Source organism: Myxine glutinosa, chromosome 8, assembly GCF_964187855.1.
Source record: "Myxine glutinosa chromosome 8, kmMyxGlut1.1, whole genome shotgun sequence".
Taxonomy (NCBI): Eukaryota; Metazoa; Chordata; class Myxini; order Myxiniformes; family Myxinidae; genus Myxine; species Myxine glutinosa.
Genome location: NC_136268.1, coordinates 12,367,343 through 12,382,965, shown reverse-complemented (window position 1 = coordinate 12,382,965; position 15,623 = coordinate 12,367,343). Strand labels below are relative to the sequence as shown.

General features: G+C 43.9%; 1 protein-coding gene across 2 annotated transcripts in view; it reads right to left on the bottom strand.

Moving 5' to 3' along the window:
• BCKDK (branched chain keto acid dehydrogenase kinase) overlaps positions 1 to 15,623 on the bottom strand; it is a 71,883-nt gene that overhangs the window by 16,593 nt on the left and 39,667 nt on the right. For both annotated transcript variants that reach the window (XM_068123908.2, XM_078782940.1), the window contains exons 3-9: positions 15,426 to 15,536; positions 15,243 to 15,290; positions 15,023 to 15,142; positions 6,566 to 6,664; positions 6,335 to 6,408; positions 5,949 to 6,077; positions 5,770 to 5,859 (exon numbers count right to left, since the gene is read on the bottom strand). In XM_068123908.2, the coding sequence (XP_067980009.2) occupies positions 5,770 to 5,859; positions 5,949 to 6,077; positions 6,335 to 6,408; positions 6,566 to 6,664; positions 15,023 to 15,142; positions 15,243 to 15,290; positions 15,426 to 15,536 (671 nt within the window). The remainder of the gene's footprint in view (positions 1 to 5,769; positions 5,860 to 5,948; positions 6,078 to 6,334; positions 6,409 to 6,565; positions 6,665 to 15,022; positions 15,143 to 15,242; positions 15,291 to 15,425; positions 15,537 to 15,623) is intronic.

The window sequence follows — 15,623 nt, the reverse complement described above, 5'->3', positions numbered from 1 at the left end:
GACTGGCTTTGGAGGCCAGCTTGGAAATGTGGTTTTCCCAAGAAAGATCATGGCAGATAGTGAGACCCAAAAGCTTGAGCGACAGAACTTCTTGGAGAGGATTGTTGAGAAAGTAGATGGGAGGGTTGTCCAGTCGATCTTTTCGGAGAGACATAGTAAGAGAGTGAGATTTGTCAGGATTGAAAGACATGTTCCACTTGTTTGACCAGTCTGTGATTTTGTCCAGGTCTTCAGAGAGTGAGGAGGCTGCAGACTGCCAATCTGAGGGAAGAGGAATGGAGCAGCAGAGAGTGGAGTCATCAGCAAAGAGATAGAGAGGATTTTCCAGAGAGTCGGAGAGATCATTGATAAAGACCAGAAAAAGCACAGGGCCCAGCACACTGCCTTGGGGAACTCCAGCCTGAACAGGAAGGGGAGATGAGAGAAATCCATTCAGGGCCACACGTTGACTGCGACCAGAGAGGAAGTCCGCAAGCCATGCATGGAGATTTCCATGGATACCATAGGAGGAGAGTTTGGTGAGCAGAGCTGGGTGCCAGACCGTATCGAAGGCACGTGATATGTCAAGGGAGACAGCTCTGATTTCCTGTTTGGCATTGAGGACCTCCATCCATTGTTGAGACAGCAGAAGCAGCATGTCCAGAGTAGAGTGACCTGGTCTGAAACCAAATTGATGATCAGAGATCAAGCCATTGGAGAAGAGGAAATATTTCATATCCGAAGCAATGATGGATTCCATGACTTTGCTGATAATTGGGAGCAGGCTGATTGGTCTGTAGTTGCAAGGATCTGTTTTTGCACCTTTTTTTGTGTAAAGCGGTATCTCCATATGTGCGTTTCAGAAAGTGGATTTCAATATCTCAACCTCTTTTTTTCGGTAAAGTATCATTATTCTTGAACCAAATTGTGAAACTTCGTTCTCATCGGCCTTGGCTGCCAGCTTTATTCATTTCATCTCGCTCATGAATCTCTCCTTTACCGTTAGTCCCCCATACTTCATGCGCAGAATATACTTTGCAATGGACAATGATTTTCTTCTCCTCGAAGCTCCAGCTCTGTTCATTTAATCTTCTCAGAATCGTCTGGAACCTGGTACTTGTTCACTTGCCTGTTCTACCAACCAACAACTTTTTATCTTTGGTGTCGTGCTCTGTCCTATCATGAGGCAGATATCCCTTTCCTCAATGGAGAAGGTGCAGTCATTATCCTTTTCAGCACACATTCCGGCTGCTCGGTGTGGGCGCACAGACTTAGGCCCCAGCCTACAATATTTTTGTGTCCCTTTCGTCATTTTCTGTGACCGATTGTCATTGTTTGGCATACGTTTGTTACAGCCAGCCATTTTTATTTCCCCAAGAAGCCATAGGGCCTCGGCTGCTTGGTAGGGGTCAATAATGGCACTCAGAAGAGTCGTGCCAAGAAGGTACATATGCCAGGATCGTGCGTCTACCTGCTCGCTTTCTCCTCACTGGTTTGCTAAAAACCTTGTCGTCGCTCGGGATCAGTCACAGAGGGAGGTATCCACAACCAAACTCCTTATCTTGTCTATGTGGTCAATAACGTGTGTGTGGTGTGTGGTGTGTGCCTGTCATATCTCCATTTGTTGGTTTCAGGAGGTGGAACGGAGTCCTCCCAGGACCCAAAGTATCCACCTCCTCTTCGATAAAGGATCACGGTTCATGGACTAGGCTGTTCAACTTTTTCAGAGTTTTATTCCAAGGGATCTTTATCGTCACCGAACCCCGGATTGCCTCCATTTGTGGTAATATTCCCGAGGATGGTTTTCAAAATCTCAGGTTCTTCTTCATCCTTCCTTTTGCTCCAATTAATCACTGGTACAATTTTGATGTTCTTCAGCTTCCAAGATCTCTTGACCTCATTTTTGAGGTCCTGATATTTGGTCATTTTCTTGATTTCTGTGTTGTTTAGGCCAAAATCGCTGGGTACCGATATCTCAATCATCAATGCTGTCTTTTCCTTTTTGTTCCTGAGTACAATGTCTGGAAGCAATGCTTTGTTTTCTATGTTCACGCTCGATGGGATCATCAGGTCGTACGTGAGCATGACGTCCTCATTTTCAATGATTGTCCTTGGTTCGTGTTTCCATGAGTTTTCTGGAACTGGGATGTTTAAATTTTCACACATGTGCCAATAAATCACTTACGTACTTTGTTGTGCCGTTTTGCGTAAAGTTGTTCTGATAATAGTTTTTTGCATCCCGAGAGCAGGTGACTAGTACTTCCTGTTTCTGTCTTGCAGAATCTACACTTGTCCGTCTGGCTCAGTCCTACCATTTTTTCAAATCCATTGGTGCAGTGTCCTTGATCTTGGGCATTAATAATGATTCGTTCCCCGTCCCAGTTGAGCTGACCTCTTCTTAGCCATTCCAGTGATCCTTCTTTGTCTATCCCCACCTTGTCCAATTATTTTTTGTATTTTCCTGCTCTTTTGTCATTCTCCCAGTTGTTGGTGTATATTTATTGATATTTCTTTTTAGACATTTATTTTGTCTTTGTTGCAATTGTTGGGGCTGTATGTGTTGCCGTTTCATTTTCCTGTGTGGCATCTTCTATTCGCACCTGTTTTTGTAAATTATTTGCAACGTGAGTAAGGGATACCTTTTCAGGTTTGTTGTGTTCATGCTTGTTTACAAATTGCATGCAATAGTCTGTTGAGCATTTCACATACTCAGCTAGTCCTACACTCGTCGCTCTGTGCAGCTGGTTGAGTTCCATCAGGCCGCTCCCTCCATCTCGTCTCGGCAGGTACATTCTCGGGATGCACTGGTTTTTGTAAAACATTTTGTGGATGGGAAGGAGTTTTCTTGTTTTGATGTCTAACTTGTTGATTTCTGATTGGGCCCAGTTTATTAATTCCGCAGCTGTATTGGAACACTGGTACTGCGAGCTGGTTACCTCCACCACCAAAGGCGGATGGAGGTTATGTTTTCACCCCTGTCTACGTGTTTGTCTGTTTGTGAACAAGATACCTCAAAAGGTTGTGGACAGATTTAGACGAAATTTGGCAGAGAGGTAGAGTATGTGACAAAGATGAAATAATTAGATTTTGGTGAAGATCCGGATTCGGATCCGGCCACTAGAATTTTTAAAGTGATTCTTCACCATTGGGAGATAGGGCCAAACACGATATGCATTCGGATACGAGAATTATTTAATTTTTAGGTGATTCTTCACCATCGAGAGATCCGCTGAAAAGCATGATATTACGAAAAGCAATATCATAACATGATATTTAAAAAAGTTATGGACGAGATTATGAATAAACTTGGTGGACGAGTTGGTTATGTGACGAGAACAAGCAGATTAGATTTTGGTTTGCACATTTGTTTGTGACCTATTTGGTGGCCCTCTTCAACTCCGAGGTATTTGTATGATGCTTCGTTTTCTAACTTCTGTATTGTTGTTTCAAGGTGAATATTTCACGTTGTCTGTTTTGTTGGTTTCCCTTGTACAAATGTGCACTTAAAACACTTGTCTAGTCCAAATTCCATTTGAATGTCCTCAGAAAACTGTTATTGTTTTATTGTTTTAGTTGTTCTGTCACTTTTTTGTCATTAGGAGAGAAGAGCTTTAAATCATCCATGCATAGTGGATGTGTCACCTTTCCTATTTATTTGGATGCTCGTATATTGGTCGTTCGGGTGTATCCGTGTCCTTGTTCATCGATGAGGTCACTTAGTGGGTCCAGAGCCAGACAAAACAAAGGGGGGAGGATTGTCTCCCTGGAAGATCCCACGCCGTATCTTCACATCTGGTATTTCGATATCCCCTTCTGAGTGCTGTAATATCAAATGGTATTCCAGAGCTCCATTGCTTTCTCAATCAGTTTGATTATTTAGGGATTGATTTTGTATATTTACCGGCATTTTATCATCCATGAATGTGGGACACTGTCAAAAGCTTTTTCATATAGTCTATCCATGTGGTGGACAATTTAGTTCTTCACATTTTGAAATTTTCAAGTTTGTCCTTGTTCAGTAGTAGGTAGTCAATTGTTCCACAACACCCTCTCTTACATCCCTTTTGTTCTGCCTCTAAACCTCCTTGCTGTGTTAGATGATGGTACATCATTCCTATGATGATTCCTGTCAGCAGTTCGTATGTTTGTATGTTGGTAGGCAGGTTATCGGCCGGTACTTGTGGGGAAGATGGGTTTCCTCCGATTTTGGGATGAGAAAGTGTTCCCTTCTGCGACCCACTCATCCACTGTCTTTTCCTCTTGGATCAGTTTGTTAAATGTTCTGGTGTAGATTGTAAAGAGCATCAGGTTGTTTTAGCCAGAATTTGGAATTCCATCTGGGCCTTGGCTTTTTAAGTTGTTTTCTAATTTTCTCTTCATCAATTTGTCAATGGGGGCATTTCCTCAAGATGTTGCTTCTTCTTTTCCAAGTTTGGGATCCATTCTGCTTCCTTGTTGTGTTCTTTTCGATCTTCAAAAATTCCTTTCCAGAATTTTTCCAGTTTTTCTTTTTCAAGGGAAGTTAACACATTCTGCTTTTGTTTCCCCAATTCACGGTAAAATCTTTTCTGTTTACTTTCAAATATGTGGTTTTGTTTTCTGCTGTTGTTTCCTTCTTCATAGTTTTTATCTTCCTTGCTATCATTTCTATTTTGAGTTTGTTTTCAGCACACAAGCACTCGAGGTCTTTGTCTTCGATTTTGTGTTTGTTTTTTATTCTTTGGGTTCTCTTTTTTAGTTTTGGGTGTCTGTATCCTTTCCTGAACTGTTGTATTTGTCCTACTTCCTTCCACAGTTGCTCTCTTTGTGTCTCTAATCTCTGTCTCCAAGGTGGAATTTGGTTTATATTTTTGGAGCCTTGTTTTTTCTTCTTCTGGTGTTGTTTGCCCTTTACTTCTTCTTGAATAAATAGTATCGCTGTGAAACAGACGACATTGATTTCCTTCAAGGTGGATGATTTTGAAATCATTTTTCTCATTGAATGGTTGGTTCACCTCACTAAGGTTTTTGTCCGTTTATTGTTACCCTCGCCAGAAGTGAGGGTATTGCATTTGAGTCAGTTTGTTTGTTTGTCTGTCTGTCTGTATGTCTGTCTGTCTGTCTGTCTGCACAGAATAAATGATCTTCTGCAACCGTTGTTTCGATTGACAGGAAATTTTCACCATAGGTGCATCTCCTCCTGTATAATTTTTCATGATGTCATAGGTCACGTTGTACGGGCGCCATCTTGGAAAAACCAAAAAACTTTGCACCTCCATATCTCCAAAAGCGCTACATAGACAAAATTGAGACATGGCTCATTGTAAAGAACTCTCCATGGGGAATACGATTTGTTAATGATTACGTCTAGGTTCTTCCATCCATTATGACATCATAATTCGACAAGTACATCCGATCAAGATGAAATTTCTTGAACGTCATCTATGCATAAATTGGTGTAGAAAAGAAAAAGAATAATAATGACGTCATCGGTCACGTGGTTCGGCCGCCATATTTGTTTTAACACAAAAGCCTTAAAAAACACAAAAAATACATCCTGGCGAGGGTCTGCAACCTCTGATTGCTCTTTTTTGTTTTTTATGCGGTAAAGTTGTGGTGTGTGTGTGTGTGTGTGTGTGTGTGTGTGTGTGTGTGTGTGTGTGTGTGTGTGTGTGTGTGTGTGTGTGTGTGTGTATTGGACTTTCTCACTGTTAGCTCATTTCCACAGACTGTGTAAGCTTAATTTATTTATTTTTTTAGGTCAAAATAAGGTGAAAAGGGGGCTCTTTATAGTATTAATGAGCACACAACCTGATGATGAAATCCACATCGTTGTTAGCAACTGTGACAACCACATCAGGAACGTTGCTTGGACAGTCCGTGTGACTCTCCATGGTCGCCCTGCAAACATCCCAACCATTACAACAGTTAAGATGTTGCTAAATAAGATGGCTACATGGAATGAGCACCAAGAGGTTATCTCAATTTACCTCATTGCATTTTTTAGCAGCTCTGGTAGGATGTAGTCCAGAGGAAGAGGAATGTAAGGGAACCTTGCAGCTACGTGCCCAGTGATCCGTACCAAGGGGGCACCACCATATCTGTGTTCACAGAGTCGTCTGAGGGAGGTGAAAGGGTTTTTTGCAACGTCATTATCGCACTTCCAAAATAACATTAAGGATCAACATATTTCGGTTTGCTAAAGTTTACCGAATGTCTTCGATCCAAATTAAAATGCAGACAAAGCTATCCAGGACAGCACCAAGGGGCCTGTAAATGCAAGGCAAGACAAGACGGAGGAGGGAGGGAACGGCAGCAGTAGACAGACTAAAACAGATGGGTTGATGGGGCGCAGCGCAGCACATGCTGTGTTTACCTGGCAAAATCCACCCATTTTTCAATCAGTTTGCGTGGAGACAGCTGTGTGCAGATTATTCCAACATAGTTTGGCTGAAGAAACATGAAAAGTAAGTTTGTAGCAAAAAAGGCATTGTTGGGGCGGGAGAAGAGGTGGAAAAAAAAGAAGATTCAAAAAGTTATGGGAGGGAGAAGGATTGAAGGGATGATGTTAATGGATTGGAATAAGCAAAGAGGTGCAAGTAATAACCTTCTCTTCATGTAGGCCAAGATGGTGTGTGGCTAACATGCGCATGCCTAGTCGTGACGTGAGCGTCTTGTCCAGAAAAGCCCGCAGGAGAAATTCGTCCTGGGAGTATTGGCAGGAGGAGAAACAGACATGAAAACAACGTGAGCTTTCAAGGATGTTCAAAGGTTACGGTGAAGGTGTCAAAGATCGATACGTTTTCACAGTGGTTCGTGTGATGCATATTAAAACAACTGTGGATACAAGCTCGATCTGACACTTATTTTACATCCAGTCGTGGCCAAAAACATTGGCACTTTTTCAAATAACTCACAATTTTCTCAAAAAACAAGTTGAAATTGACAAAAGTATTTGGTCTCCACAATTCATTATTTCACTGTTAATATTACAGAACCTTTATTTTCGATTCAGAACTTAATAAATCCTTTTAAATCAGAAAATAAAAATAAATGGCATCGACAAAATTATTGACACCCTCGACTTAATGTTTGGTATCACAGACTTTGGACAAAATAACTGCAGTCAAGAGCTTCCTGTAGCCATGAATGACCTTCCTCCACATCTCTACTGGCAGTTTGTCCCACTCTTCTTGTGCAAACTGCTCCAGTTCTCCCAGATTTGAAGGTTGCCTTCTCCCAACTGCTGTTTTCAGAACTCCCCACAGGTGTTCAATGGGATTTAGATCTGGACTCGGTGCTGGCCACTACAGAACAGTCCAGTGCTTTTTGAAGTGTGTTTGGGGTCATTGTCCTGCTGCAAGACCCATGACCTTCGATGGAGACCCAGCTTTCTGACACTGGGTTGATCATTGTGCTCCAAAATTCCTTGGGAATCTCCTGATTTCATGATGCCATGCACTCATTCAAGGTACCTAGTGCCAGAGGCACCACAGCAACCCCAAAACATCACTGAACCTCCTCCATGTTTGACTGTAGGGAAGATGTTCTTTTCTTTGAAGGCTTCATTTTGTTTTCTGTAAACATAGAGATTATGTGTTTTGCCAAAAAGCTCTAATTTGGTCTCATCTGTCCACATAACATTCTCCCAGAAGGATTTTCGCTTGTTCAGGTGTGTTTTGGAAAACTCCAGTCAGGCTTTCTTAAGTCTATCTATCAGCAGTGGGGTCCTCCTGGGTCTCCTACCATAGAACCCCCTTTCATCAAGTTGGCGACGGATGGTGCAAGTTGAAACTGTTCTACCTTGTGTCTGAAGGTCAGCGTGAATCTGTTTGGCAGTTGATCGAGGTGCTTTCTCCACCATTAGAACAATCCTTCGCAATCTTCGATCAAGTTTTCCCTTTCGGACACGTCCAGTGAGGTTGGCTACAGTGCTATGGGCATTCAGCTTCCTGACAACATTGCGTACGGTGGACACAGGAACATCAAGGTCTCTGGAGATTGTCCATGATTGGCTACAATCTTGTGTCTGACCTCCTCAGACAATTCTCTGGTTTTCTTACTTTTCTCCATGCTCATTGCAGTACACACCGACACAAAACAACAGAATGACTCCTTTTCTCCATTCAAACTGGTTGAATGAGTGATTTTTATATTGCAGGCACCTGCAACTCACCACAGGTGAGTTTAATTCCAAAGTAAAGGAGAATCACCTGCTTGAAATCTAATTATTTCTAACAACTTCCAAAAGGTGCCAATAATATTGTCCAGGCCATTTTAGGATTTCTGTGTGGAATAAGCTAAGATTTAGTAATTCTTTCTGCTTTTTTTTGTTTTGTTCCACTGAAAACCAAAGACATACAAATGTGGATAACAAAATATTTTTAAATTTCAACAATTTTCTGGAAGAAATGGTGCATTATTTGAAAAAAGTGCAAGGGTGCCAATATTTTTGGCCACGACTGTATGTACACACACAAAATATATACACAAAATCCACAATATATCGCTTAAAATCAAGTTTAAAGCAGATCCAGGTAAAGAAACAGTGTGGTTTAAAGCATAACCAGGTAAAGAGGCAGTGTGGTTTAAAGCATATTCAGGTGAAGGAGCAGTGTGGTTTAAAGCATATCCAGGTGAAGGAGCAGTATGGTTTAAAGCATATTCAGGTGAAGGAGCAGTGTGGTTTAAAGCATATCCAGGTGAAGGAGCAGTATGGTTTAAAGCATATCCAGGTGAAGGAGCAGTGTGGTTTAAGGCATATCCAGGTGATGGAGCAGTGTGGTTTAAACCATATCCAGGTGATGGAGCAGTGTAGTTTAAAGCATATCCAGGTGACGGAGAAGTATGGCTTAAAGCAGATCCAGGTGACGGAGCAGTGTGGTTTAAAGCATATCCAGGTGATGGAGCAGTGTGGTTTAAAGCATATCCAGGTGATGGAGCAGTGTGGTTTAAAGCATATCCAGGCGACGGAGCAGTGTGGTTTAAAGCATATCCAGGTAAAGGAGCAGTGTGGTTTAAAGCATATCCAGGTGACGGAGCAGTATGGTTTAAAGCAGATCCAGGTGAAAGAGCAGTGCGGTTTAAAGCATATCCAGGTGATGGAGCAGTGTGGTTTAAAGCAGATCCAGGTGATGGAGCAGTGTGGTTTAAAGCATATCCAGGTGATGGAGCAGTGTGGTTTAAAGCATATCCAGGTGAAGGAGCAGTGTGGTTTAAGGCATATCCAGGTGACGGAGCAGTGTGGTTTAAACCATATCCAGGTGATGGAGCAGTGTGGTTTAAAGCATATCCAGGTGACGGAGAAGTATGGCTTAAAGCATATCCAGGTGATGGAGCAGTGTGGTTTAAAGCATATCCAGATGAGGGAGCAGTGTGGTTTAAAGCATATCCAGGTGACGGAGCAGTGTGGTTTAAAGCATATCCAGGTGACGGAGAAGTATGGCTTAAAGCAGATCCAGGTGACGGAGCAGTGTGGTTTAAAGCATATCCAGGTGATGGAGCAGTGTGGTTTAAAGCATATCCAGGTAAAGGAGCAGTGTGGTTTTAAGCATATCCAGGTGACGGAGCAGTGCGGTTTAAAACATATCCAGGTGATGGAGCAGTGTGGTTTAAAGCAGACCCAGGTGATGGAGCAGTGTGGTATAAAGCATATCCAGGTGATGGAGCAGTGTGGTTTAAAGCATATCCAGGTGATGGAGCAGTGTGGTTTAAAGCATATCCAGGTGACGGAGAAGTATGGCTTAAAGCAGATCCAGGTGACGGAGCAGTGTGGTTTAAAGCATATCCAGGTGATGGAGCAGTGTGGTTTAAAGCATATCCAGGTAAAGGAGCAGTGTGGTTTTAAGCATATCCAGGTGATGGAGCAGTGCGGTTTAAAACATATCCAGGTGATGGAGCAGTGTGGTTTAAAGCAGACCCAGGTGATGGAGCAGTGTGGTTTAAGGCATATCCAGGTGATGGAGCAGTGTGGTTTAAAGCATATCCAGGTGATGGAGCAGTGTGGTTTAAAGCATATCCAGGTGATGGAGCAGGGTGGTTTAAAGTGATCGCTTAACAGAAACTTTCCTCCTTCATGATGTCTCTGATTCATTGGTATCTTTACCAGGTTACTCCCTCCTCCGGTATGATAGACCTGAGCCTCATCCTGGAGGTGGGGATGCTATCTTTATAAAAAACTCTCTTCCTCACTCGCCCTGCACTGCCCTCTCTCCACCTCACCCCCAGGAATACCTTTGGCTACGGCTTCCCCTTCGCTCCCACCTTTTGTTCATATGTGTGTTGTACCGTCCACCAAACAGTGATGACTCCATCGACATCTCGCTGTCTGATAATATGGACCAACTTCTATCTACCCATCCCAACTCTCTCTTCCTCATATGTGGTGATTTCAACTGTCACCATGCTAGTTGGCTGGGGGTGGGTACCTCTCTCACCAGCCATGGCTCTTCAGCAAAGGACTTCTGTGACTCACTGGGACTGACACAATCTGTCAATTTCCCAACCCGGATCTCAGTCAACGGAGCATCTTCTCTTCTGGACTTGGTTATGACTAACTTCCCTCAAAATGTCTGCTGCTCTTCTTCTGCTCCAATCGGCTCTTCTGATCATGTGCTTGTTAAAGTGGACATCTCTCTGACCATTCTCAGAGAGCCTCCTCAGCGTCGACGAGTCTGGCATTTCACTCAGGCCAACTGGCACGGTCTTCAAGCAGCCATCAATCATCTGGACTGGTCTCCCATCTCTACTGCCTCTGACATCAACTCATCCTGGGAATTCTTCCAAAGTAAATTGCTCTCTCTCATGCACAGATTTATCCCATCTCGTCTTCAGTTGTCATTCCCTTCCTCCCGTCCATGGTACACGGAATCTTGTGGTGAGGCTATTGCCCAGAAACAACTTGCTTTCGTCTCCTGGAAAGCAAATCCAACGGAAGGAAATCTCATTTCTTTTCACAAAGCCCGAAACAAGTGCGTGTCCACCCTCAGGAGAGCCAGGAAACAATATCTCTCCGTTCTCAGGACCGAACTCTCTTATCTGTCTCCCTCTTCCAAATCCTGGTGGCGTCTGGTCAAATCTGTTTCTGGTGTTTGTTCCCCCTCTATCCCCTCCCTCACCTCAAATGGCCACAAGGCTGACTCCGCACGTGAAAAAGCTGAATGCCTCAACTCTGTGTTTGCCTCTAAAGCTTGTGTCCCAAACCCATCCCTCTCCATACCCACCGTACCCAGTCGTACCCAGCTGCTCCTGGACTCTGTGTCCTTTCCTCCTGACAAGGTGGAAAGTTTCTGTCAACCCTCGACTCTGATTCTGCAACTGGACCTGACAGCATCAGCCCACGGGTCCTAAAATCATGTTCTTCCGCTCTTTCACTCCTTCTCTCTGTTCTCTTCACCCTCTCTTTTGCTCAAGGTCATCTTCCATCTGCTTGGAAATCTGCCAACATCACCGCTTTGCAGAAAAAAGGTGCAAAAACAGATTCCAGCAACTACAGACCAATCAGCCTTCTCCCAATTATCAGCAAAGTCATGGAATCCATCATTGCTTCAGATATGAAATCTTTCCTCTTCTCCAATGGCTTGATCTCTGATCATCAATTTGGTTTCAGACCTGGACACTCCACTCTGGACATGCTGCTTCTGCTTTCTCAACAATGGATGGAGGTCCTCAATGCCAAACAGGAAATTAGAGCAGTCTCCCTTGACATATCACGTGCCTTCGATACGGTCTGGCACCCCGCTCTGCTTACCAAACTCTCCTCTTTTGGTATCCATGGAAATCTCCACGCATGGCTGGCGGACTTCCTCTCTGGTCGTAGTCAACATGTGGCCCTGAATGGGTTTCTCTCATCTCCTCTTCCTGTTCAGGCTGGAGTTTCCCAAGGCAGTGTTCTGGGCCCTGTGCTTTTTCTGGTCTTCATCAATGATCTCTCTGACTCTCTTGAAAATCCTCTCTATCTCTTTGCTGACGACTCTACTCTCTGTCGCTCCATTCTTCATCCCTCAGATCGGCAGTCTGCAGCTTCCTCACTCTCTGCAGACCTTGACAAAAACACAGACTGGGCAAACAAGTGGAACATGTCTTTCAATCCTGACAAATCTCACACTCTCACGATGTCTCTCCGAAAAGACCGACTGGACAACCCTCCCATCCACTTTCTGAATAATCCTCTCCAAGAAGTTCTGTCACTCAAGCTTTTGGGTCTCACTATCTGCAATGATCTTTCCTGGGAAAACCACATTTCAAATCTGGCCTCCAAAGCCAGTCGCCGACTGGGCATCCTCCGTCGTGCGAAGTCCTTCCTTAGCACACCTGAGCTCCTCACCACATACAAGGCTTTCATCCGCAGCTCAATGGAATACTGCTCTCCCCTCTGGGCTGGTGCTCCTGCCTCACACCTAGCTCGCCTTCACTCTGTTGAAACCAAAGCATTCAGAATCATTGGAATCTCCCGCGATGAAGCTAACTCCAAGGGCCTCTCACTCACTCACCGCAGGCAGGTTGGTGGTCTTTCCGTCTTCTACCGACTCCTCTCTGGCCTTGCCCCCCCAGCTCTCTCTGGGCTCTGTCCCGCAAATATTCCTACAAGTCGCACAAGATCTGCCTGCAACCCTCTTATGGTTAAACTGCCAAAATCAAGACTCTCTGCTCACCTTCACTCCTTCATTCCTCTTTTCTCCCACCTCTGGAACAAACTCCCTCACTCTCTTCAATCGCACTCCACCCTCCAAGTCTTTAAAACAGCTGTTCACCACCATCTCTTATCTTCCCCCATCCAACACCTTGATCTTTTCTACCCCCGCTAATTTCACCCCAATTCCACTTTTTTGAAATACCAACTTCTGTCCAGGAAGTCCTTGGTGTCCTTGTGTTTTATACTTCTCCCTCCCATGCCTCCTCCCCCCGGGCCCTCTCCCTTCCACACATCTCCCTGCTCTCGGATGTTGTGTTTGTGTGCTTCCCCTTCTCTCCCCATCTTGTCTTCCGCTCCCTCCTTTTGGGTATTTTGTTTGTCTGGTTGATTTGTTTGTGAAGTAAATGTTAGCTCTTTCACGAGCCTCGATTCAGTATACAAAAAAAAAAGAAAAGCATATCCAGGTGATGGAGCAGTGTGGTTTAAAGCATATCCAGTTGAAGGAGCAGTGTGGTTTAAAGCATATCCAGGTGATGGAGCAGTGTGGCTTAAAGCATATCCAGGTGATGAAGCAATGTGGTTCAAAGCAGATCCAGGTGAATGAGCAGTGTGGTTTAAAGCATATCCAGGTGACTGAGCAGTGTGGTTTAAAGCATATCCAGGTGATGGAGCAGTGTGGTTTAAAGCATATCCAGGTGACGGAGCAGTGTGGTTTAAAGCATATCCAGGTGATGGAGCATTGTGGTTTAAAGCATATCCAGGTGACGGAGCAGTGTGGTTCAAAGCAGATCCAGGTGATGGAGCAGTGTGCTTTAAAGCAGATCCAGGTGAAGGAGCAGTGTGGTTTAAAGCATATCCAGGTGATGGAGCAGTGTGGATTAAAGCATATCTAGGTGATGGAGCAGTGTGGTTTAAAGCAGATCCAGGTGACTGAGCAGTGTGGTTTAAAGCAGATCCAGGTGACGGAGCAGTGTGGTTTAAAGCAGATCCAGGTGACGGAGTAGTGTGGTTTAAAGCATATCCAGTTGATGGAGCAGTGTGGTTCAAAGCAGATCCAGGTGATGGAGCAGTGTGGTTTAAAGCATATTCAGGTGATGGAGCAGTGTGGTTTAAAGCATATCCAGGTGATGGAGCAGTGTCGTTTAAAGCATATCCAGGTGATGGAGCAGTGTGGTTTAAAGCATATCCAGGTGAAGGAGCAGTTTAAAGCAGATCCAGGTGATGGAGCAGTGTGCTTTAAAGCAGATCCAGGTGAAGGAGCAGTGTGGTTTAAAGCATATCCAGGTGATGGAGCAGTGTGGATTAAAGCATATCCAGGTGATGGAGCAGTGTGGTTTAAAGCAGATCCAGGTGACTGAGCAGTGTGGTTTAAAGCAGATCCAGGTGACGGAGCAGTGTGGTTTAAAGCAGATCCAGGTGACGGAGTAGTGTGGTTTAAAGCATATCCAGTTGATGGAGCAGTGTGGTTCAAAGCAGATCCAGGTGATGGAGCAGTGTGGTTTAAAGCATATCCAGGTGATGGAGCAGTGTGGTTTAAAGCATATCCAGGTGATGGAGCAGTGTCGTTTAAAGCATATCCAGGTGATGGAGCAGTGTGGTTTAAAGCATATCCAGGTGAAGGAGCAGTTTAAAGCAGATCCAGGTGATGGAGCAGTGTGGTTTAAAGCAGACTGTCCATTTCAGTTCTCATTTCTCATCAACGTCAATTTTGGTTACATAATTGCCACATCAATTTGAGATTTCCGTCAAAATCACCAAAATACAATTAAGCACCACTTAATGTACCAAATCAAATCACCAAAATAGAATTAAGCACCACTTAACGTACAAATCAAATCACCAAAATACAATTAAGCACCACTTAACGTACCAAATCAAATCACCAAAATAGAATTAAGCACCACTTAACGTACAAATCAAATCACCAAAATACAATTAAGCACCACTTAACATACAAATCAAATCACCAAAATAGAATTAAGCACCACTTAACGTACAAATCAAATCACCAAAATAGAATTAAGCACCACTTAACGTACAAATCAAATCACCAAAATAGAATTAAGCACCACTTAACATACAAATCAAATCACCAAAATAGAATTAAGCACCACTTAACGTACAAATCAAATCACCAAAATACAATATTAAATACGGACCACAACTGCCAAATACGGAGGTCAGAGATAATTCAGAGGAGTACAAGACGTTGGCAAATGCTAAAGACATACCTTGTACCAGTGTGTCCTATATTACAGAGGTCATACATGACATGGCGTGGGGTTAAAATGCTGTCCAAGGTAAAGCAATCACACCACATCATGCGGATAAAATTGTCACAAAGATCATGCAACGTTTATCGGATACATCGACAAATTAAAATTCACGGTAAATGTCACAAAAAAAACAAACCCAGGAGGTCACATGCACCTTAATGTGTCGACGACTCTGCCGAAAGCCTTCGGCCAGCTGCGTGACCACGTCCTTATGGTCATCCAATAACTGCTTGAGCAACTGACAGAACCTCATCTCGGTCTCTGCGTCGGTGATCTGCGCGCCACAGAGTTTAGCTTTAGAAGCCAAGAGAACAAGCCCAAGGTTGAAAGCGCGGTGTGCATTCGACGAGGTGAAAAGAAGCCCGAGCACCCACCTTGGGGAATTCAGACAGCACATGGAAGGCTCTGATGTAAAGCTCATGCTGTACACACGAAAACAAATACAATTAAAGCTCTGGGTTATCCGATGCATGTACGGCGTTCCGTGATCAACATCCGTTGTCTGGTTGGTGTGGTTACAACGGTGTTCGTGTCAGTGGATGAACTGTTGCCAGTACCACGTGCAAGATATCGGGTTGACAGCCAACGATGAAGGGTAGATTGCGGAATCCACGGATCCGATGCGAAATCCTGACAGGTAACTCTTTTCTCAAATACAGGGCACTTTTCTGCAACCACAAAAAGGAGACACACTGCATTTCGAATAACCACACTGTATTACAGATGGGGCTCAGCAATACAGCCACAAGCTTAGT